Source organism: Orycteropus afer, unplaced genomic scaffold (assembly GCF_000298275.1).
Source record: "Orycteropus afer afer isolate SDZICR_OR568_19922 unplaced genomic scaffold, OryAfe1.0 scaffold00021, whole genome shotgun sequence".
In the NCBI taxonomy this organism is placed as follows: domain Eukaryota; kingdom Metazoa; phylum Chordata; class Mammalia; order Tubulidentata; family Orycteropodidae; genus Orycteropus; species Orycteropus afer.
In genome coordinates this window covers 15,244,323-15,269,035 of record NW_006921608.1, presented here as the reverse complement: position 1 = coordinate 15,269,035, position 24,713 = coordinate 15,244,323, and the positions used below count along the sequence as shown (strand labels likewise).

The window sequence follows — 24,713 nt, the reverse complement described above, 5'->3', positions numbered from 1 at the left end:
ATCTCAGGGCAATAGTCTTGGGGAGTCTAGTGTCAACCAGTCCAGTAAGGATGGACTTTTTAAGAATGTTTAAGAACTGACTTTGATTTCCAACCCTCCCCCCACCTTCTGTCAAGATCCGCCTATTGTGGCCCTGCTCAGAATGGTCATTAGTCATAGCAGGGCACCATCTAGTTCTTCTGGTCTCCGAGTGGATGAAGAGGTGGTGCCCTGGGTTATTTTTCATACATTAGTGATGGATTTGAATCTTTCTGCTTTGTGGCCTAGGTTAGTACTTTTGTGAATTGGCCAGCCTGATCCGGAGTGTAAGTTATGATAAAGAACAAAGCCAAAGCAGTCATTATTACAGCCTCAACAGCTCTAAGTTAAACAGCCTACACAAAGCAAGATAATCAGTTGGAACAATAACAGACTTACATATCAGAGTGATGTGAAGGTTTTGAAATATCATTATGGGATGGGGCTTATTGTTTGATGTTGGGTACAGTGAAGACCACCTCTTTTTTTCTCATTAAAATACAGTTATTGTTGTTGTTATTAGTTGCTGTTATGTTGACTCTGACTCATGTCAGAGTAGAACTGTGCTCCACAGAGTTTTCAGTACTGTGACCTTTTATACACAGGTCACCAGACCTTTCTTCTGAGACACCTTTGGGTGAGTTCAAACTGCCAAACTTTGGGCAAGGAGTCAAGTGTTCAATTGTATGAACCACCCAGTGACCATCATTTAAATATAAGGCAGATCATAAATAAAAAAATATGGATTCTACCTGCAAATATTTCTTTGTAAACATGTAATTCAATTGCAGCACAAACACCATCCAAGCATGGTAGCATTTGGGCTTCCTTCCTAGGCCCAAGTTTGCCTGACTGGCTGTTCTATGTCCACAGATTTAAATGTTGCAGTCTCTAATCACAACTACCTTTTTGCCTATAAGAGCTTATAAAGCTTGGGATAATGACTTGGGGGAAAAAGGGTAGATAGTGAGAATATTGCTAAGAATTTGAATGTGCGTTTTGAGACTTGTGTTACAAGTTAAAGCATATAAAGCCACTTGATAAGTTATAAGATCTAGGGCTAATAAAGGCATAGAATATGAAAATTTTCTTCAGTTTCCATTCAACTATAATAGAATCTTACAGCTGAGGAAGATGTTACCATTCTGCAGTTCTATTTTTTTTTTTTTAAATAGATCCTAATTCTGCAATTTTTCCTTTCTTACATTTTAAAATTTTACCAGCCAAGGTCTTTTCATTGTGGTATATACCATCACAGAATACCACCTATAACTTCTAATTTTAAAACAACCCTTTATTTTCTAGGGATGATTAAGATTAAAACAGGGCTCAATTTCAGGAAAGATGATTCACCATTCTAATTTAGGAATAGAAAGGTGAGATTTTGATGTTGAAGGGAAACTCATAAAAGGTGTCCTAGGAAAAAAGAATGTTCTCTGATCTTTTTTGAGGACGGAGATTGTAGGACTAAAGTGTTTATCTAAAGTAAAGAGACACACACTATGTACCACACAGGAAAATCAACCTATGCACACTATGGCCAAGTCACGAGTACACATACTTGTGTGACATTCCTGCCTAGGCAGCCAGGCTCTAATTAAGATCTAGCCAGTTGGATGATCACTAGGGAGAGGGCCAGGGTGTGGGGAACACTTCAAATTACATTCCATGAAAACATTAGGCTGTCAAAGCTTGGGAAGGCCCTGATTGTTCATAGAAATTGAGGTGGGGTAAAAGACTGAGACTAATGCTAGCACATGTCAGCATAAAATAGCTGCTGACACAAATTGAACATGTGCAATTTTTTTAAAAGGTGGTATCGAATAACAGGCCAACAGCCGTCCCTCTCGGCATTTTAGACCTTTTTCTTCTCTCCACTCTGGCTCGTTGTTGAGTCACTTCCATCAGGCAAACTTCCATAGGATAAGTCATTTGAATCGGGTTGTATTTTGTCCAACATTTGTTTCCCTGGGGAGACAATAATCATAAAAAAAAAAAATCTCTTGAGCTCTTACAGAAGATTAAGTCCTAATAATTTCCTCTCATTCTAGACCACAGTTTATTTCCCCTTTTTTATACTATGTGGTAACCCTTTAAACTGAAAAGATAAATGTCAAGGATAAAAAGGCCCATAAGCACCATGTCCTCTGCTATAGCACCATGCCCTATCCACATGAGGGATCTTTTTCCCTGTCCCTCCAGATCTACAGTACTGGGCAGGGCACACAGCTTGGGCCAGTCAGGAGAGTAACAGGAAGCATTCCTCCTTCTCTAAACCTTTCTCCTCAGTGTGTGTCTTCCATGTTTAGTTCAACACATATAACAAACATTAAAAAAAAAGTTGTCATTGATAATGGCTTCTAAAGCTGTTACTGAGCCTATGGGTGGGGCTCGGTGAAGTGAAAAGAGAAAATAGAGTTAAAAATAAGCAAACTCCATTTCCTACCAAAGAACCTTGAACAAACATGACATCAGTAATACAAACCCTTGTCGTCAACACCAATTCTTGCATTGAATGCTCTTGGATGATGTTGTTGTTGTTACATGCCGTTGAGTCGGACCCGACTCATAGTGACCCCTCCTTGGGTTTCCGAGGCAGTATCACTATGGAAGTAGATTGCCCCATCTTCCTTCCGAGGAGTGGCTGGTGGGCTTGAACCGCCAGCCTTCTGGTTAGCAGTCAAGTGCGTTTAGGTACTACGCTACCAGAGATGGCTCAAATAGAAAAGGGAACACAGAATCTATCAGGGGTAAGGGTTTAATGTTTTTTTGCTTTAAGGCCTCAATCCTAACAGAATAGTGGAGGAAGCTATGAGAACATCTCCACCACTATTTGGAAACCTACAGGTCGAGGCTCCAGCAAAGTCAGAGATTGTTGGGGGTGGGGGCAGAGGTGGAAGCACACCAGACTGTTTGTTTTGTCCTGAACTTAGCTTCTCTTGTCCAAAAGACTAAAATGAGTTATTTCTCAGGAAGAGAGAGACCTGGAAAGATGATACATGCTAAACCACTCTGTATGAGTGAGCTACGGAGAAGGAAAAGCAGCCACTCATGTTCTGGTGACGGTGGTGTCACTCTTGGCTCACAGTGCACAGGTCACCTCAGTCTTCCCATGAATGATGCTCTCCAGTAGCCTAACCTCTTATCCTTAGTTGTTCCTTCAAAGGCTCTCCTGGCTGCAGGCATTTGCTGCTGGTAGCCATTCTACTCTCTTTTCCCTCCCCTTTTCCAATTTAGGGCAACCTCAAAGAAAACCTCAAAACAAAACATAGGTCAGTCCTTTTATAGCCCCAGTGTCCTTGCAAATCCAACATTCAAGAAATGACTATAAACATCTACAGTTAAAACATCATCTTTGGTTTCATCATTAAATGTAAGTTTTTTGAGGATAAACAGTATGCCTTGTATTAATTTAATACCCAAAATAATACCAAAAAAACCCAGCAGTTATTAATTTATAAGAATAAAATTTTCTATTATAAATGAAAGAATATACAATTTTACCAGGAATATTTCCAAAATCAATGTAAGACTGTTGCAGATGTTCCTTTTCTCGGTTTCTTGTGACCAAAAACACTCCAAGGAATGACAGAAAACACCTGTAAGAACAGAATTAATAAAGAACACTGAAACAGCTCATGGTATTAAATAACGGAGCCCCATAATCTACATGATGACATAAATTCCATTGGTTTTGTTCATGCTGTTTCTCATGGTAAGCTGCCTAGAATTTGTCTTAATTGCTATAGCCAATCATACTTGCACCCAGAACCAAGACTTGGGCAGCATCCAGTAAATCTCTGCCCCAGGTTTTAACCATCTGGAGGCTAATTCAGGCTCTAAGCCCTTTGGGCAGACATTAGGTCTCATTTTCTATTCATGCATGCCCAGACTCATTACTGGCATGCAACAACAGTGAAAAAAAATAATTTATTCTTTAATTTTCTAAGAAATTTAGTTGTCCTTGGCCATAAGAATAGTCATAGTTTCCAGGCCTTAGAAGTTTGGCCTCACCCAAATATTTTATGAAATTGAATTTTCAGATAGATGGTTTCCTACACTGAAAATAGTCTGGGCTCAAGTTTGCATAACAATAATCATGCCGAATAACAGATCAAGAAGCAGCTAATGGACTGTCAGTTGGAGCCAATGGAAGCTTCTATGCATTGGTGCTATTCTGTCAAAGTTCCTCTCTCTGTTTGCAAGTAATGCCAACAAAGCTGCCCACCAAATCTCCAGGCAGGCTTCTAGCTGGTCACCCTGACACAAAATAAGGGATGCTATCAACCTGGTGTCATTAGGTCCAAAGCCTGGGAGCTGCCCCAGTTTTGGCCCTTTATTCTGGGTGGTCCTAGAGGCATTCATGGTCCCATGATTGGCTTGAAATCTAATCTAAGGGGCTTCCAAGGGTGGAGTAAGCCTGATATAGCATAAAAGGCCTCTGAGTAACTATAAGGGCCAGTGCATTTATCTTCACTTCAGCTGGAAGTGAAAATCTCCAATGTTTCAGAACTCTCAGAAAGATCCCTAAATCACAAAGTCAAAGGCACCGAGCCCTGTGAGGGGTGTTAAGTTGAAAAATATGTCTCTTTTAGGAGTTCAGGAAACTGATGTTTCCTATATAATTTTCCAATTTTCTATACCTCAGGTACAGTGCCAAAAATCCTATATAAAAGTAATAGAATTTCATGTATCTTACCCCTTAGGCATTTACTCACCCAAAAAGATATATAAATACAGTGAGAAAAGCTGCACCAAGGAATTCCTGATAAAATATGATACCTATAATAGGAAGAGAGGATGAAATTACTCTTAGAGTAAGAATATTTATAATAGGTACATGTTGTTTTTAAATTGTGTTAATATATATTTTTAAATTGAATTATCCTTGAAATACATGTTCAATAGGTTAATTTTTAAAAAATTGTATGGTATACTTATATTTTCAATTATTCTGAAAAGAAAATGGATTTGTGGACCTAAGTACCAGTGGGTCAACTAACTGACATAACTGTTGCAAACAGAAATTTCTCATAAGGTCCAGGATTTGCGCCTCTGAAATATGCAAGGAAACAAAGCTCCAGTGATCACTTCCCACCTACAGTTTTAGGCCAAGGATTAACAGGCCTGACCTGAGTGCCTGGGTGGACGGACTCTGGGTGCTCTGGCTTCTGCTGTCTATGCCACCACCCTTGGCAATGCTGTGTGACCTGTTGCTCTGGCCACGGGCCCACTTGGGCAGCAGAGGCCCTGGAGAATACTCTAGCAAGTGAAGGGCTACCAAAGCTCTATTTATCACTGTCAATCCCAGCCCCCATCTCCTTCTTCCCATCGTCTTTCTGGGTGAAGGAAAAAAACATGGATGTGTTATCTACTCTGATGGATTTTCTCCCTTCCCTGTTGGTCTCAATGGTTTCTCTTGATCTAAAGCCTTCTTAGTGTTTTTATTAAACAATATAGCTTTAACTTACATATTACCTGGAATTAATTTTGTGTGTGTGGTGTTAGCCTTGCCAGATAGTAACTAAATATTTATTGAGAGTCTCCTATGTGCCAGTGGCTGTTCTGGTGTTAGAGATACCACAGGGAGCAAGACGGAGTCCTATCCTCAGGGAGCAACTCATCTGGAGAACAAAGCTGTTACAGGAAGAAGCTGTGTCCAATTGTAATGAGTATGTGTCAAATGAATGCCATTTTGGAAGCATTTTTCCATGTTATTATGCACATCTTGTAATCATCATTTTTAATGTTTTCATGTTATTTGGCTATGCTGATGCACCATAATACCCATTTCTCTAAAAAGCATTTTAAATTGCTTCTACATTTTTTTTTGGCTATAGTAAACTAACAATGAACTTTGTACATATCTGCGCCCCCCCTCCCAGTATTTTAGGATTTATTGTTGTTAGAATGGATTTATACAAGTGGAATTTCTGCTTCTAAGAGTAGAAACAGTTTTAAGTCTCTTGATAAAAACTGTGCAACTCAGTTCTAGGAGGGTGGTCCCATGCTATCTGACCCCATGGGAATGCTTGTAGAGAGTGGCCTGTCAGCAGTGACTGGTTAGTAAAAACGAACAAAACAAGACCTTTTACTGAGTTACTAGGCAAACTCTTGGTATCTCATGTTTTGAAAGCAGACTATTTTTTAGAGAAGTTTTAGGTTTATAGAAAAACTGTGTAGAAATTAGAGAGTTCCCATTCCCCGCCCCCCACCCCATCACATTGTGTCTCCTGTTATTAATACCTTGCATTCTTGTGGTACATTTGTAAGAACTGATGAACCAATACTGATCCATTATTACTAAGGTCCACAGTTTACATTTGGGTTCACTTTTCATGTTGTACAGCCCTATGGGTTTTGCTAAGTACATAATATCATGTGTCTGATACCATCACAGTATCAGACAGAATCGTTTCACTGCCCTATCATTTTTATTTTAAACTGTACTTTTTGATGGAGGCAGAGAGAAGTTAGTCAAGAAACTCCATCTATATTCTACTTCTGTAACAGAGGACCTGTTAGCATTCAGAAAGGCCCAGCCTCCCTGACTCATTCATTACTTGGTGTGCTAAGTACTGAGACCCAGCCCTGTTGGTCCTCTTTGAAAGCTCTTTTACTCATGGGAACCACATTCTGTATACACCTTCATGCACATTAATACTAAGTACCAGGCTGTTTATAATGCCTATCATTCTTTTGGGCCTTATTTCTAGGACACACAAATTCTCTATCTGTTTTTCACATTTTTTTTTTTTTTCAACAAGCATAAAATGCTTAAAAAAAATTAGATGTCTTTATCTTTAAACATACAGTTCAAATTTGGGAAACAGAAAACGTACTAATTATTTTTAAAAATTGCTCACTGGTTGTCACATTAATGCCATGAAAGAAGAAAATGTGCCAATTAGGAAACTGATAATCCCTAATTTTTTACCAAATATATTTACTGTGCATCGAGATGTGAATTCCTAAGATGATAAAGTGATAAATACATCAAAAATAGGGCCTACCAATAAATCAAATTTATAAATGATATTTTAAAATACACTGTATTTTAATTTGAAATGTTTTGAATTTATACTTCTTCTTTTAACACTATTGTGTCTGTCATATAAAAAAAATAACTGTCCACAAAAACAAAAGAACTGCAACAGTAGAAAAATAGAGGCCAGAGCAGAGAAAGTGATAGTTTCTGTTCTTGTCTGCCTGGCCTCCCTGGAACACTGAATATTGGGCCCTACTCTCTGGTTCAAGCTGGTAAGGGGCATGGAGGGAAAGTTAATGGAATTGGGGATGTTTGGCCCAGCAACAAGACTCAAGAGGCCCATTACAGCTGCTTCGATTATCAGAAGGGCTGGCAAGGGGAAGACTCCAGAAAACAAAACAAAGATGAGCACCTTGAATTCACAGGGAAGCTAATTTCAGTTCTAGTATAAGAAAACACTTCCTAATGATTAGAGCTCTTCAAATAATTAGAGTGATCCAAAATGGGAGGAGCTGTCTTGGGAGGTAGTGAGCACTAGGGTGCAACCATGCAAAGTAGAATGACCTCCATTAGAGAAGGTTATGTAGGAAATTCAGGTACTGGGTGGAGGCGAGAGTGGTATGGACTACACAGTTCCTTACTGCCAAAAGACAGCTTGATTTATGTTCGTGTGTGTGGAGAATCACCTACGCATAGAAAGCCAAAGCTTACCTGAGAGAATGGCACTGGTTGTAAAGAAAATATGGTTAACAGGTACCACCATCGTCATATTGTAGAGTTTCATAGCTTGATTCAGGAACCTAAAGCAGAAGGCACTTACTGAATCTCTGGCTTTAAGAGATGCTCAGCAAGAAGTTAACAATAACTTCAAGAAACGCATGTTTTTTAGTGAGAACTACAAAGAGAAAGGAAGTGCAGTAAAAGGGCATTTCCAATCAGCAGTCATAGCTTATATGCATCTGATGTATGAGATCAGATGTCAGGTTTTATGGTCTGTTTAAACCAACAACAGTAACAATGAAAAGCAATTAATCATATTCCGAGGCCACAGAAGTTTGAGTTGGAAGTGATTCAAGCTGCTGGACCAGTATCACACTGGGGCTGATTCATTAGGATAGACCCTCGAATCTGTTAAATATCATATCTGGGGAGCAGCATAGCTATCCATTGACGTGCCACGTGCCAAGAAAGAAGATGGAGAAGCAAAGGAATGTTTAATGTTTCAAAAGCAATGCTTAGTGCTCCAGCTGCAGAGCACATGTGGTGAGTTCAGCTTCTCACTTACTTTGGCCACCAACATGAATTCAGGTTCTGACAGCTGCGCTGTCCCCATAGGGGACAAGACCTTTCCTCTTCTAAAGCAATGGATTGCACTGACACCACCTGAGTGCTTTCAAAAAGCACTACTGCTTAGATCTTACTCTTGTGCAATTGAAAAAAAATATTTGTGGTCTTAAGCCTGTGTATGTTTGCATGCATGTGTGTCTATGTATGTACACACACATATATGTGTGTATATACATATGCATATATACATGAATGTACATATACATGTGTAAACAAATCAACTGCCTCAGATGATTTTAATGGAAAGTCAGGGTTGAGAACCACAGCTCTATAGTGTGAAGGATGTAGGGATCAAAACAAGGGTGATTGGAATGTTCTTTCCCTTCTATTGTGTATCTATCTGCCTTTTAAACTCATAAAGGTAATGATGATCTCCAAATTCCAAAAGATATTACAGGAGTCCTGATGAATTCAGAAGAAAGAGACAAGAAGCAATATAGTCAGATTCAAGAATTAGAAACAGACTAAGTGTTAAAAGGGAATGATCAACAAAACAGTGACAAAACACTGGGTTTTTCCTGTAAGTTTCCACAGACCTCATTGTACCACAGTCTATATCCAACCCATTACAATCTGACTTTACTGGGCTTTGACTTCCTAGCTCGCACTGGGATGATGCTTTTGCATAGCATTTTGGGGGTGAACAGAAAACTTTCTGTTTGACTCAAGAGAGCCCAGCAGGCAAAAGCATAATGACATTGTGAAATGAGTCCAGCAGGCAAAGGTATAAATGACATTGTGAAAGGGAGGGAAAATGATTAGAGCAGATGGAGGGGGGGAAGAGAAGAATAAGAAACTAAAAATGCACCATGTCACCACTATTAGGCCCCAAGAGAAACATAAAACAATCACTCTGCGATCTCAAGGGTTCAAAGAAAATTTTGGCTAAAGATGCAAAGTTCTGGAGAAAGGATTCCCCTCCCGGCCAAACGTCTGGTTTTGTCCATCTCTGGGCAATTAATGAGCATGAGCTAAGAAATGAAGGTGAAGGGTTCATGTATTTCCTATATTTAGAATGAAATCCTGGATGTGGACCTGCCCCTTTGATTTATTGCTAATGACAACCTGTGTATGATGGATATTAATTACAAGCAGAAGAGCATCAGGAAAGTATCAAAGTGCACTTAGCTGGATTATGGCCGCACTTTAGAACTCAGAAGACATGAAGGCAATGCTTAGTCAAAACGTATTACTGAATGCAAAGGACAAAGCAAGCCATGTTGGTCGAGGATTAGCTGTGGACCCTTCACCCTTAGAAATCAGTTGTGGCGAATTTAATTATAGTCTGAAGCCAATAAAGATCCATGCTCAGAGATGCACAGGGATGTCGAAAGAATACTGAGTATGTAGAAACTAACTTACTTGACTTGGAAAACACAAGATGCTATCATGATGATAAACATGATATAGAAGATGGGATAAGTTAGTTGCATTTTATCCGTCACAGAAAAAGTGATCATGCCTGAGACTGCCTTTACTGAAATAACAGTCAAAGAAGCTGAAAAAGAAAAAGAAAACCACAAATAAAATACATATTGGAGATAGAATTACAAATAAAGTATCTTAAGTTAACATGATAGAATTAAATATGCCAATTGTGCTTTAAGAATGAACACTGTAGGGGGGCTAGGATGAGACATTAACCAAGTAGTAGCCCTGTTGTCCAAGCTGTGCTGGACTTTAAATTTGCTTAAATCAACTAAAGGTCCTCTGTGTGACTGGGTGATTTTTAGCTTTGGAGTAAGATGCTTATTTTCCAACCGTAACTGCTGAAAGGATGCTGCTGCTGCTGTTATAATTACTAGTAGACGACAAAGGTGAAAACAATGAAGGGAGGAGATAAGAGAAGTCATACTGTCCATGTGACATTAATGGGAAAATAACTATTCAACTATAGGGAAAAATGTAAAAGCTAAATAAATGAGAAGAGTGGAAGTGAAAATCAATTCACTTTCTCAGTTTACTAAGAGGGGTACTAAGTCTACATATGAGTGAGCCCTTTTTGTTACAAATGCCTAGAAGTTTCATTAAAAATAGTTTTTGACAAAGACCCTGATAGGAAACAGAGCCAGAGCTGGGTATGCATTTCTGAGTCAACCATGTAAACCTAAGATTGATGAGCAATGGATATTTTCTATATGAAAGAAGAACTTATTCCTATGACAGCAAATTTTTCATAGGTTTCAAATAATTAAAAAGCAACTTGATAAGGCTGTATCAATATTAAAGCAACAGAGCATTTCCTGGTGACAGTGTGTTTTGGTGGAAGGAAGATGGGTTTTTTTTTTTTTTTTTGTCATAGGTCCCCTGAAGTTACTGGTGCATAGAATTCCATAATTTAGCTGAAACCCACAGAAAGTTAAAAATAATTGTTACATGAAATCAAATAACTGTAAGTCAAAGGCAGTAAATCTGAAACAGATATACTCCTTTTGTTGCTGTTGATCTATTTGGTCATAACATATCTCAGCTTTATTATTTTAAAAAAGATATTATCTCTCTCTCTCTCTCTGTCTCTGTCTCTCTCTCTCTCACACACACACACACACAGATGTTGTTGTTGTTAAGGGCTGTTGAGTCGGACCCAACTCACAGCAACCCCTCCTTGGGTTTCCGAGGCAGTATCACTACGGAAGTAGATTGCCCCATCTTCCTTCTGAGGAGTGCCTGGTGGGTTTGAACCTCCAGCCTTCTGGTTAGTAGTCAAGTGCCTTAGGCACTACGGTACCAGATAACTATATATCTATATATATCTATATATATAGATATATAGATATAGATATAGATATAGATATAGATATAGATATGTATATATAGGGAGCTCTGGTAGTGTAGTACCTAAGGCACTTGACTGCTAACCAGAAGGCTGGTGGCTCAAACCCACCGGCCACTCCTCGGAAGCAAGGTTGGGCAATCTACTTCTGTAGTGATATTGCCTGGGAAACCTAAGAAGGGGTTGCTCTGAGTTCGGTCAGACTTGATGGCACACAACAACAACAACATATATATATATGTATATAAAAATAAAGAATATGGTTAAAATAGATGGTGATGGCCAACCAGGAAGACCCTCCCATAATTTCCTTTTCCAAAACCTGAAAAATATACTGTAACTTGAGGGGTACTAGGGCAAACTTCCAAAATAGGTATTTTCTTTCATTTAAAAGTCATAATTAACAGAGACCAGGGGACAGACACACTCCAAAAGCAAACCTCTCAAAGGAACGAAGAGGCCCTTAGAGACAAGCTCCTCTCCATCTTAAAATGTCTTTTGATCTGATCTATTTACATATTTTCTACTGATTATGACAATAATAATATTTTAGCTGTGTAAGAATTTTATACTTCTATAGAGATCTGTATAGGTGACGTTTATAACCTGTTGAGGGACATTTATTTCCTCCTAGACACTGCCTGAATTTAGAGCACAATGTGGTTATGATCTTGCGGTCTGAACAGCCAGGTTTCCCAAAGGAATAATTAACAGAGAGAAGAGGTCGAAAATGTTGTTCCATCAGAAACAGAACCACAGGATTGCAAAGGACTTTAAAGGTCATCTCACTCAACCACCATCTGATGTTAAATTACACTTAAACACAACACAAAAACAAAACTGGAATTCTTTATTAAATAGCTAAACAAACTATCCATTGCTATAGTTAATCATTATATTTTCAAAGCATGTAGAATCACCAGCTGATTAATCACTATTTACTGGAACTTTGCAAGTTATTTCTAGGCTGGTGTAGAATACTTATAAACTTTTTTTTTTGTGTGTGCTGGGGTTGATGAGAATAGGTGGAAATATAAAATTGTATATGCAGTATCATTCCAATGTTGGATATATAAAAATTATAAGTACTTATGCATGCACAGAAGAAGAGATTAGAAGAAACTACGTCACAATACAATCAGTGGTTAACTTTAGGTACTGGGATTATGAATAATCTTTAAACTCTTATTTTAATGATAAAAGTTAGAAAATGCAGAAAAGCATGGGAGAAAAATGAAAATCACCTATAATCTCAACCCTCAACACCAAATCACTCTTGACATTTTGGCATATTTTCTTGAGATATTTTTCTATCTCTAGGAAGGTATTATATTTTTCACATGTAACATGCCCATGCAAATAACATACACATGCATATAATGTACATGGCACGCATAGGAATGTAATGTGCAAGGGGCTTGCACAGTCTGTGAAAAAGCATATAAAGCATGTGTTATTTGTGTAAAAAAACAGTGTGCACCACAACGTGTGAATCATACCCTCCATATTACGTAGGAATCTGCTTACTCTTGCCTGTACATATTCTCTATTCATTAAGTACTCTTCTGAAGCATGATTTTTATTGGCCTTTTTGTGAATGTATCATTTTATTTTAGCAACTCCCTATTTTCAGATATTTAGATTAGATCCATTTTTTTCTTACTATTAAAAATTCAGCTGTGATGATTTTTTTGTACTTAAGTCTTTTTATATCAGTCTGCTTATTTCCTTTGAAAAATCACCTCCTAGGAAATTACCGTGTCAGTGGCCACCGTTAAGCTTCTGAAACAAATTGGCAAATCACCTACCAGAAGGTACCAGTCACATTCTCATCAGTATTGCACAATAGTACTTAATTATATGGGTTTTTATATTTTTCTTTGTTTTCCTAATTTTCATCAATAAACATATATTACTTTCATCATTATAACAGTACTATTTTTTCCTAACATATGCTAATCTATTTTTGAAATTTAGCCTTCTCAGTTCATTCTGAGTTTTTCAATAGCTCTTTTCAAGCACTTGGTTAGGTTGCCATTGATGTCTCCTTATTAGAGATATAAATACCTTATTTACTAATTTTGCTTTGAAGGCTGGAGTATTCTAAAGATAGGGAAGGACTTCCTAGCCTTCCCATCCTGCTGATCAACTGAAAGATCCCTGTGTGTGCCTTCAAGAAGTAGATTAACCCACAGGCAAGGGAGCCTTCTGTTCTCACTCACTCGAAGCCTGATTTCTTTCTTTTTCTTATTTTAAATTGTGGTAAAAAAAATATATATAATAAATGGTCATTTCAATATTTCTTACCACGTACAACTCAGTTAACATCAATTATGCTCCCCACGTGGTGCAACCATCACCACTCCACATCTAAATTTTTCTATCACCCTTAACAGAATCTCAGAGTCTCTGAAGCAATGACTTTCTCTTTTCCCCTCCCTCACACTTCTGGTAACCACTAATAAACTCTGGTCTCAATACCTTTGCCTAATCAAGGTATTTGTTATAAATGTGATCATATAATATTTGTACTTTTCTGACTATCTTATTTCACTCAGCATAATGTTTTCAAGGTTCATCTATGTTGTTGCATGTATCAGAATTTCATTTCTCTTTACGACTGAGTGATACTCCATGGTATGTATAATCCACATTGTTTATCCATTTATCTATTGATGGACATTCAGGTAATTTCTACCTTTTAGCTATCGTGAACAGTGCTGCAATGAACACAGACATTCAAGTATTGTTTGTGTTTCAGCTTTCAGTTATTTTGAGTATATACCTAGAAGTGGAGTTGTTGAGTCATATGATAATTCTACATTTAACTTTTTGAGGAACTACTAAACCATTTGGGAGCTCTGGTAGCACAGTGCCTAAGGTACTTGACTGCTAACCAGAAGGCTGGCGGTTCAAACCCACCAGCCACTCCTCGGAAGGAAGATGGGGCGATCTACTTCTGCAGTGATACTGCCTCGGAAACCCGAGGAGGGGTCGCTATGAGTCGGGGCCGACTCGACGGCACATAACAACAACACTAAACCATTTTGTCTTAGTTATCCAGTACTGCTGTAACAGAAATATCAGAAGTTGATGGCTTCAACAGAAATTAATTTTCTCACAGTCTAGGAGGCTAGAAGTTTGAATTTGGAGTGCTGGCTCCAGGAAAACACTCTCTGTCAGCTCTGGAGGAAGGTTCTTCTCTTTTCAGCTTCTGCTGATTTTATTTCCTTCACTAGATCCCAAAGCATCACACTTACATTTTGTTCTAAGAATTTTATGGTTTTAGTTCCTACATTTAGGTCATTGATCCATTATGAGTTAATTTCATAAGATGTAAGGTATGGATTCAGCTTTATTCTTCTGCACGTGGAAACCCAGCTGTCTATATTTTCTTTCTCAGTTCTATTTTTTAATATATCCTACAAACAATATTAGAACAATAATAAAGTAAATAAAATCTCCACTTATGCTCCCATCACCTTGCATCCATTTTAATTTTTGCCTTGTGTTGTTGTTGTTGTTGTTAGGTGCCATCAAGTCATCTCCGATTCATCGTGACCCTATGTGCAGCAGAATGAAACACTGCCCAGTCCCACGCCAGCTCCATGATCCTTGCTCTTCTTCAGCCCATCGCTGCAGCCAATGTGTCAATCCATCTCGTTGAGGGCCTCCACCTTACCAAGCATAACATCCTTCTCCAGTGAATGGTCCCTTCTGACAACATGACCAAAGTGGGTGAGATGAAGTCTGGCCATTCTTGCTTCCAAGGAGCATTTCGGGTGCACTTCCACCAGGACAGATCTATTAGTTCTTTCAACAGTCAATGGTACTTTCAGCATTCTTTACCAGCACCATAACTCAAAAGCATCAACTCTTCTTCAGTCTTCCTTAGTCATTGACCAGCTCTCACATGCATACAAGGCAATTGAAAATACCATGGCTTGTGTCAGGTGCACCTTAGTCCTTAAGGAGACATCTTGGCTCTTCAGCACTTAAAAGAGGTTCTTTGCAGCCAATTTGCCCAGTGCTGCCCAGTGCTAAATGTCATCTGATGTCCTGACTGCTGCTTCCATTGGTGTTGATTGTAGAACCAAGCAATTTGACATCTTTGACTACTTCAATCTTTTCTCCATTTATCGTGATGCTTATAGGTCCAGTTGTGAGGATTTTTGTTTTATATTGAGTTGTAATCCATACTGCAGACTGTATTCTTTTATCTTCAGCATTAAGTGCTTTGAATCATCCTCATTTTCAGCAAGCAAAGCTGTGTTGTCAGTGTATCGCAGGCTGTTAATGAGTCTTCCTCCAATCCTCATGCCATGTTCTCCTTCATAGAGTCCAGCTTGTAGGATTATTTGCTCAGTGTACAGACTGAAAAAGTGGGGTGAAAGGATGTAACCCTGACACACTCCCTTCTTGATTTTAAACTATGCAGTGTCATTTGAAAAGAACAAGGGGACACTTTTGCCTCGTAAATGCTTTTAATCACAATGATGGTAGGTAAGATTTTGTGTGTGGCTCTTTTCATTTAACGTTAACATTATAAATCTTTTTCAAAGTTGCTACATAATCTTCATTTGATTGTGTGGATCATGACAAATTATGGATAACATTGAGAAGAATGGGAATTCCCGAGCACTTGATTGTACTCATGAGGAATCTGTACCTTGACCAGGAGGCTGTCGTTCGAACAGAACAAGGGGACACTACATGGTTTAAAATCAAGAAGGGAGTACGTCAGGGTTGTATCCTTTCTCCACACTTATTCAATCTCTATGCTGAGCAAATAATCCAAGAAGCTGGACTATATGAAGAAAAACGTGGTATCAGGATTGGAGGAAGAATCATTAACAACCTGAGATACAGACGATACAACTTTGCTTGCTGAAAGTGAGGATGACTTAAGGCACCTACTGATGAAGGTTGAAGAATACAGTCTGCAGTATGGATTACATCTCAATATAAAGAAAACAAAAATCCTCACAGCTGGACCAATGAGCAGCATCACAATAAATGGAGAGAAGATTGAGGTTGTCAAGGAATTCACGTTGCTTGGTTCTACAATCAATGCCAACAGAAGCAGCCGTCAGGACATTAGACGACGTGCAGCATTGGGAAAGTCAACTGCGAAGGAACTGTTTCAAGTGCTGAGGAGCAAGGATATCTCCTTGAGGACTAAGGTGCGCCTGACACAAGCCATGATATTTCCAATCGCCTCGTATGCATGTGAGAGCTGGATAATGAATAAGGAAGACTGAAGAAGAGTTGATGCTTTTGAGTTGTGGTGCTGGTGAAGAATGCTGAAAGTACCATGGACTGCTAAAAGAACTAACAGATCTGTCCTGGAGGAAGTACAGCCAGAATGCTCCTTGGAAGCAAGAATGGCCAGACTTCGTCTCACCTATTTTGGTCATGTTGTAAGGAGAGACCATTCACTGGAGAAGGATGTCATGCTTGGCAGGGTGGAGGGTCGACGAAAGAGGGGGAGGCCTTCAACGAGATGGATTGATACGGTGGCTGCAATGATGAGCTCAAGTATAGCAGGGATTGTGGGGTTGGTGCGGGATAGGGCAGTGTTTCGTTCTGCTGTGCATGGGGTCGCTATGAGTCGGAAACGACTCGATAGCACTTAACAACAACAACACATAATCTTCATAAGCAATTTGTTCCTTGTAAAAGTCATTAGCAATCACTATAAGATACTCAAACAGTTCAGTAGAGTGTAAAGTGAAGAGAGGTCATCCTCTTCTTGTTTATTCCTGCAATGAGAACACTCTGATGTTTCACCATGGATATTCTTCAGCTTCTGGTTTGAGAAAAGTATGGCTTTTGAATACACAAGGAACCCTGTGTTCCTGTACCAAGTCTTTGAATAGGAATGGACATTAAATTTTAAAATGCCTTTTCAGTATCTATTGCAATAATTATATGATATTTTCTCCTTTGAGTCATTAACATGATGAACTATATTAATGGATTTCTTAAAGAACCATCCTTTCATTCTCATAATTAACTAATTCACTGATTAATTAATTCAAATGTTTATTGTGTGCTCATAATACTCAATTCCAGGAAATCCTATATGTATAATGTAAGTAAAACAGACCTGTTCTGTGCCCTCAAGGGAATCTGGTGAAGAAGACATTTATAACAACATGTAAATATTTAAGTAGAATACAGTATACAATCACAAATTGTTCTAAATGTTGCAAAGAAAAGGAACTGGTTACATTAAGACCACTATACCATTATACATTATTCACCTTGGATTCTATTTGTTAACATTTTATTTAGCGTGTGTTTTAATTTCAGTCTTCAGTATTTAATAGTAAAATTAGTTCACAGTGTTCATTATCTGTGATACCTTTTTCAGATATGGCATCAGTATTATACCAGGTATGTTAAAAAAGGAAAAGCTTTCTTTCTCATGTCCTCAAATAATTTAAACAACATCAGAATAATCTGTTCCTTAAAGATTTGAGTTTTTAGGATGTAGCTTTTAACAATTTCCTCTTTTTCTTTCTTTTAATTATTTTCCTTCATAAAATTCTTGTATTTTTTGCATAATATATGTCTGGTGTCTAATTTTGGGTATTTGTGTTTTTTCCTTACAGAGTATCTTTTATTAATTCTCTTTTAGGAACTGATTCTTGGACTTACTCCTTTTCTATTTCCTATTTCATTATTTTTTGTGTTTATTAATACCTTTCTGCTTCTTTCCTCAGCTTTATTTAGGACTTTTTTCCCCCTTAATTTCTTTAGTTGAGTGCTTAATTGACTTTCATTCGAAGCAATGAATTTTCTTCTGAATACTGTGTTAGTCATACACTACAGATTTTAATAATGTTTTCATAGTAATTTTTAAAATATATGCTATAATGAAGCCTTGGCTACTATTTTGACTCAGTGTACTTCAAAAAGATGTGCTAAAATTTTCAAGTAGTGGGGGTTTTACTGGTTTCTATTTTCGTTATTGTTTTCTGGTTTAATTTCACTGTGATCTGACAAGGTAGTCTGTACTATTTCAAGTTTCTGGAATTTAACAAGGATTTCTTTGTGGCCAATTATATGATTAACTTTTATAAGTGCTACACAGGCACTTGAAGGAAGGTTTATTCACTGTTCTCTGTATTTGGAGTTCAATATGAGAGCTACTAGATCAAAGAAGTATTCAGATCCCCCATCTTTACATATTTTTCTGTCCACTGATCTTCTGTGAGCTGAAAGAAGTCTCCCACTCCCCTTTATTTCTATTAACTTAGCTTTGCATTTTCTGCAGATTTTCTGTTATATATTAAGTGCTATCCACTATGTAACAGAATATAATGTTCTTGTGAACTGTATCTTTCTATCAGTATAAATTACTACTTCTTGTCTCATATAATCTTTTCTGCCTTGATTTTAATGTAGAGTAATATCATAACCTCCTGCTTTCTTTTACTTTCAACCTAAGTTACTTTGCTTTAGATGGATATTATGGTTTTAGCCAAAATATTTCACAACCCACAAAGGCACTAGCAGATCAGAAAGGTGATTGCCCGCCTTTGTTTCCACCACTAGAAGACGTTCATATGGGGCCCCTGCACTAATAAAACCCCTTGCCTTGCGTCAATTCTGACTCATTGTGACCATATAGGGCAGAGTAGAATGGCTCCATGGGGTTTCCAAGGCTGTAATCTTTATGTGGAGCCCTGGTAAAAATTTACAGCCTTGGCAACTCTATGGGGCAGTTCCACTCTGTCTTATATGGTCACTGCAAGTCAAAATTGATTCAAGTCAATGGGTTAATCTTTACAGAAGCAGACTGCCACATCTTTCTCCTGTAGAGCAGCTGGTGGGTTCAAACTGCTGACCTTTCAGTTAGCTGCCAAGTGCTTACCACTGCACCACCAGGGCTCCTTCCTGCATTAATACTTAATTGTTAATCAAGGCAGACTTGGGGGTTGAGTGGGAGGGGCACTGGGGAAGAAGGCACTCAGGAGGCTTGGGCAGAAGCTATTTCAAGAGCTCTCACTAGTTGATAGCTGAATCCAATTTGAAAACCTTTCTTTTTTTTTTTTTTTTTTACTGGGTAAATGTTCATTTACATTTATGATCATAAGAGATATGTATGATCTTGATTTGGCCATCTAAAATATCATTTATTTCCCATCTTTTCCTATATAATGTATGTTTTCTCTCTTTATTGTTTGCTTTTGTTCTCCCTATCTGGTTATCTGGAAGGAAAAAAATAAAAACCTCTTTTCTCATCTCCTGATCATCAGCATACCTGAGCAAGTATAATGTAAATCAGTGTAGCCAAGTAGCTATGCCAAAAAAAATTTTTTTCTGATACTAAAGAGAGCACTAGTTGATGAGAAGGAGCTCTGGTGGCATAGTGCCTAAGGCATCTGACTGCTAACCAGAAGGCTAGCAGTTCAAACCCACCAGCCACTCCTTAGAAGGAAAAACCAAAACCAAATTCACTGCCCTCGAGTTGGATCCGACTCATAGCTACCCCTCCTTGGGCTTCTGAGGTGGTATTACTATGGAAGTAGATTGCCCAATCTTCCTTCTGAAGAGTGGCTGGTGGGTTTGAACCTCCAGCCTTCTGTTAGCAGTCAAATGCCTTAGGCAATCTACTTCCATAGAGACACTGCCTCAAAAACTCAAGAAGGGGTCACTGTGAGTCGAATTGACACATTGGCAGTGAGTTTGGTTTGGTTTTTGGTTTTAGTTGATGAGATGGAGAAATGAAAATCCCAGTACCCCATTAATGTGGGAGCTGGCAGCCTGCCCCAGTGGTATAAGTACAACCTACAAAGTAACAGGAAACAACATATAATGTATGGATTATCTTGTTGGCAAAGAAGACGCAAAGGAAGAATGATAAATAAACTTTTAAAAAAGGGAATTTCCCAAAGGATTAGAGAGATATCTTTGTATTGGTATATATGAGTGTGTATGGATGAGAGAGAGACGGAGAGAGAGAAACAAAAAGAGTGAGAATACATTAATATATGTACAGCAATTGTATCTAAGCATTAGTTTTTCAAATCTTACAAGGTGCCTCTGGGAAAGAAAGCGAACAAGTAGGTAAACAACGAGTGAAAGAAATGTGATATTTACACAACACATACTGCTTACATTTATATTTCATATTAGCCATATTTCAAACTATTTTAAAATTGTAAACAGGCTATTTCTTCCTGATTCCTGACACAGCAATTATAATTGGATTCATTAGTTTGTTCCTCCTTTGACACTTTTCAATTATTTATTAAGAAAAAAATTCTCAAGCAGTCAGGATGCAAATAAAGATGACTAAGAAGAAAACACCTTTAAATATATTTTTAAAAGAATTAAACATGCATCATTTACAGACAGAGACATGTGAAGCATAATTTAAGACTTGATTATTTTATTACAAATCATAGTTAAAACATGGAAACAATAAGAAAGAAGCAGAATGTCCAAGTATTTTTCTTCTAATCTCTTTTATGACTCAGCATGGCTAGATTAAAGAATAAGAAAACAAAGTATGTTCTTACCTAGAAGTGCCACCAAGGTTAGCAGAACCACAATGTGCTTCATTCCTTTTCTTTTATGGCAATACAGGAGAATGCAGAAAATTAATATTTCTAAAATCTAGAAATGAAAAAGAGTTGATTAATTATTTTATACAGTTTTTAAATGCCACACTTTTCTCTTTCATATTGCAAGAGTTTTCATATGACAGTTTAGTGTCACTGAGGTCCTACTACTAGTTGCCATTGAATTGACTCTAATTGTGACCTTATGTGTATCAAAGGTGTCAGAGTAGAACTGTGCTCTATAGGGTTTTCAATGGCTCATTTTCCAGAAGCAGACCATTAAATCTTTGTTTTTCTTCAGAGGCACCCCTTGGTAGACTTGAACCTCCAGCCTTCCAGTTAGCAGTGGAAACCAATGAGGGCAAATAGTTAATGTGCTCAGCTGCTAACCAAAAGTTTGTCAGCTAGAGTTCATCTAGATGTGTCTCTGAAGAAAGTCTTGGTGATCTACTTCCAAAAATATCAGCTGTTGGAAACCCTGTGGAGCATAGTACCCTGACACACACAGGTCACCATAAACTGGAGTTAACTCGACAGTAATTGGTTTGGAAGTTCTGAAGAAGGAGCTCTGCTGGTGTAGTGGGTAAGGCATTTGGCTGATAACCAAAAGGTCTGTGGCACCAGCCACTCTGGGGAAGAAAGATGAGGCAGTCTGCTTCCATAAAGATTTACAGCCTTGGAAACCCAGTGGGGGTTGCTGAGAAAGAATCCATTCAGTGGCAATGAGTTTGGTTTTTAAGGAGGAGTATATCATTTAAAAAAAAAAAAAAAAGAGTAGGATTACCGGTCTGATAAAGACTGGTGAAACCCCTGAGACTATGGACCCCAATCACCCTTTGGGCCTGGAAATGAACTCACTCCCTCAGTTTCTGGCCAAACAATAGACAGGCATGTAAGGTGAACTGTTATACCACCAGGTAGGTAGGTACACTCCTTAGATCAACCAACTATGGGAGATCAGAAGGGCAGTATTTGCACAGGGAGATAGCTCAGAGGGCAGGAATGACTAGGAAAGAAGGACACACGGAAAAGGTAACCACAGGGAGGAAATGGGAAGAGAGCTGTTATGTAATGGGGATTGCAATCAATATCATGAAACAAAATGTGTAAGAACTCCTGTACAGAAAATAAATTTCCTCTGTAAACTTTCACCTAAATCACAATTAAAAAAAAAAAAAAAAAAAGGAAGAATTACAAATGTCTGAGCATGATAAATAGGGCCTCAGCCATCCAGACCAGCTTTACACCAACTCGACACCAGTGATGCCCAGGTTTATGTCTCTAGTCCTGACCCCCTTGCAACCCCAGTCTCGTTTATCCAACTATCCTCTAGACATTTCCACACATGTTTAATAGAACTATCACAGTATATGGGCACCACTTAACTTTTGATTTCCTACCTTCCCAACCAGTTCCTCCCGAGGCCTTCATCTCCTCGGTCAATGGCACCACTATATGCCTTGTTGAACAAGCCACGGATTCTTCCCTTCCCCTCCTGCCCTGCCATCATCACTGATTATGCAATAGCTTCTAATTCGTCTCTTTGATTTTACTCTTGCTTCTCTACAATCCAGTACAATTTGGATAATGAAGTATTTCATGCATGGAGACAAATCTATATGGTGTACGTAAAAGGTATACATAGTAATATGTCAAGAACTCATGGGCCTTCTACCTCTATTAAGAAACAGAACCTATCCATACCTTTGAAGTCTTCTCTGTGCTCTTCCCCAATTATACACCCCTAGTCTAATGCCACCACATGAGCCACATACTGAATTCTGTGTTTATCATCCACTTTATTGCATTTTTATGTATCCCCAAACAATGCCCTGTTTATTTTTGCATATGATTGGACCTTACACAAACGGAATTACACTTGCTTTAACTGATTGCTTTCTCCCTTTGCATTCTGTTTAGGAGATCCATTCCTGATGATACATGTACTGAAAATATAAATGAGATCCAGTCTCTCCTTTGCTTAAAATCACCTATGATTCCCCAACACATTTAGAGTAAAACCCAAATGCTCCCCTCCTGGATGACAAAGGCCTTTCTGGCTTCTAGGATCTCATCTTGTACACTCGACCCTGGATGGTCCACTTGGTGCCAATCACCATGCTCTTTATTTTGTTTTTAATTATGGTAAAATATATAAAACAAACAAATTGCCATTTTAGTCATTTTGAAGTGTACAATTCAGTGACATTAATTACATTTATCATGTTGTGCAACCACCACCACCATCTACTTCCAAAAGTTTTTTAGTGCCCCAAACAGAAATGCATACCCCTTAAGCAATAACTCTCCATTCCTCCCTCCCTCCAACCCCTAGTGACCACTAATCGGCTTTCTGTCCCTATGTATTTGCCTACTCTAGATATTTCATAGAAGAGGTATCACATAATACTTGTCTTTTCACGTATGGCTTATTACACTCATCACAATGGTGTCAGTGTTCAACCATGTTGCAGTATGTATCAGCACATCATTTCCCTTTACAGCTGAATAATACTCCACTATATGGATAGACCCCCTTTTGTCTATCCATGCATCTGTTGATGGACACTTGGGTTCATACACCTTTTGGATCTGTGTATAACGCTGCAATGAATGCTGACGTACAAGACAAAGGCCTTGTTGTCTGTTCTTGGCAATCCTTTGATTGCTCCTGCTTTGGGTCTGTGCACTAGCTGGTCACTCTGCCTGAAAGGCTCTTTCCCTGCTCTTTGCAAAATGGCTCCTTCCAGTCACTCAGCTCTCAGCTGAAATGTCACCTGCTCTGAGAGATCTTCCCTGACCACCACTCTGATTGAAAAGATCCATCCAGTCAGCCTATCACACCCCCAACTTCAGTTCACTATAGAACATTTTATCGTCATCTGGTATATTTCCTGTCATGTTTTAGGTGTTTATTTTCTGTCTTTCCCACTGGAAAGTCAGCCCTATGAAACCAAAAAACCAAACTCACTGCCGTTGAGTCGGATCCCAACTCACAGTGACCTCTCCTGGGGTTTCCAAGGCGGTATCTCTATGGAAGTGGATTTCCCAGTCTTCCTTCTGAGGAGTGGCTAGTGGGTTTGAACCACCAGCCTTCTGGTTAGCAGTCAAATGTCTTAGGCACTGTGCCACCAGAGCTCCTAGCTCTATGAAAGCAGGGACCTTATCTGTCTGTTCACTGCTCTATCTCCAGAGCTCGACACACAGTAGGTCACTCAGTAAGTATTCATGGAATTAATGAGTCAATGTACCACATATTTATTATGAATGCTTAAAATAATTCAAAAAGCCCTGATGTATAATACATGACATGTTCAATAAACATAAACTAAATGTCTAAATTTTTCCCACCCTTAAGAAAACTCTAGTATAAGTTTTTGAGTTTTCAGTTTTTATTTAGTGTGGGTTTTTTTTTTCTTCAGTCCTTAACAACCTGAAATCAAGTTATTACTTTTTCAGAAGGAAAGAGTATTCCTGAACTTAAAAAATAATATGAATGTTCTTTCCTGTCACTAGGTGAGTAAAAGTACTATGTGTCGTTGTTAGGTGCCGTAGGGTTGCTTCTGACTCATAGCGACCCCATGCACAGCAGAACGAAACATCGCCCAATCTTGCGCCAGCTCCATGATCCTTGCTATACTTGAGCCCATTGTCGCAGCCACCACGTCAATCCATCTCGTCAAAGGCCTTCCCCTCTTTCGTTGACCCTCCACCCTACCAAGCATGATATCCTTCTCTAGGGAATGGTCCCCTCTGACAACATGACCAAAGTAGGTGAGACAAAGTCTGGCCATCCTCACTTCCAAGGAGCATCTTGGCTGCACTTCTTCCAGAACAGATCTGTTAGTTCTTTTGGCAGTCCATGGCACCTGCAGCATTCTTCGCCAGCACCACAACTCAAAAGCATCAACTCTTCTTCGGTCTTCCTTATTCATTGTCCAGCTCTCACATGCATACGAGGTGATTGGAAATATCATGGCTTTTGCCAGGTGCATCTTAGTCCTCAAGGAGA

The 24,713-nt window shown here is 38.6% G+C and overlaps 1 protein-coding gene across 1 annotated transcript in view; it reads right to left on the bottom strand.

Moving 5' to 3' along the window:
• Positions 1–1,873: 1,873 nt before the first annotated feature.
• The window catches only part of NIPAL2 (NIPA like domain containing 2), a 97,317-nt gene continuing 74,477 nt past the window's right edge, over positions 1,874–24,713 (bottom strand). Inside the window, exons 6-11 of the mRNA XM_007934842.1 lie at positions 20,660–20,756; positions 9,716–9,851; positions 7,718–7,806; positions 4,737–4,800; positions 3,523–3,617; positions 1,874–1,986 (exon numbers count right to left, since the gene is read on the bottom strand). Coding sequence (XP_007933033.1) covers positions 1,874–1,986; positions 3,523–3,617; positions 4,737–4,800; positions 7,718–7,806; positions 9,716–9,851; positions 20,660–20,756 — 594 coding nt within the window. The remainder of the gene's footprint in view (positions 1,987–3,522; positions 3,618–4,736; positions 4,801–7,717; positions 7,807–9,715; positions 9,852–20,659; positions 20,757–24,713) is intronic.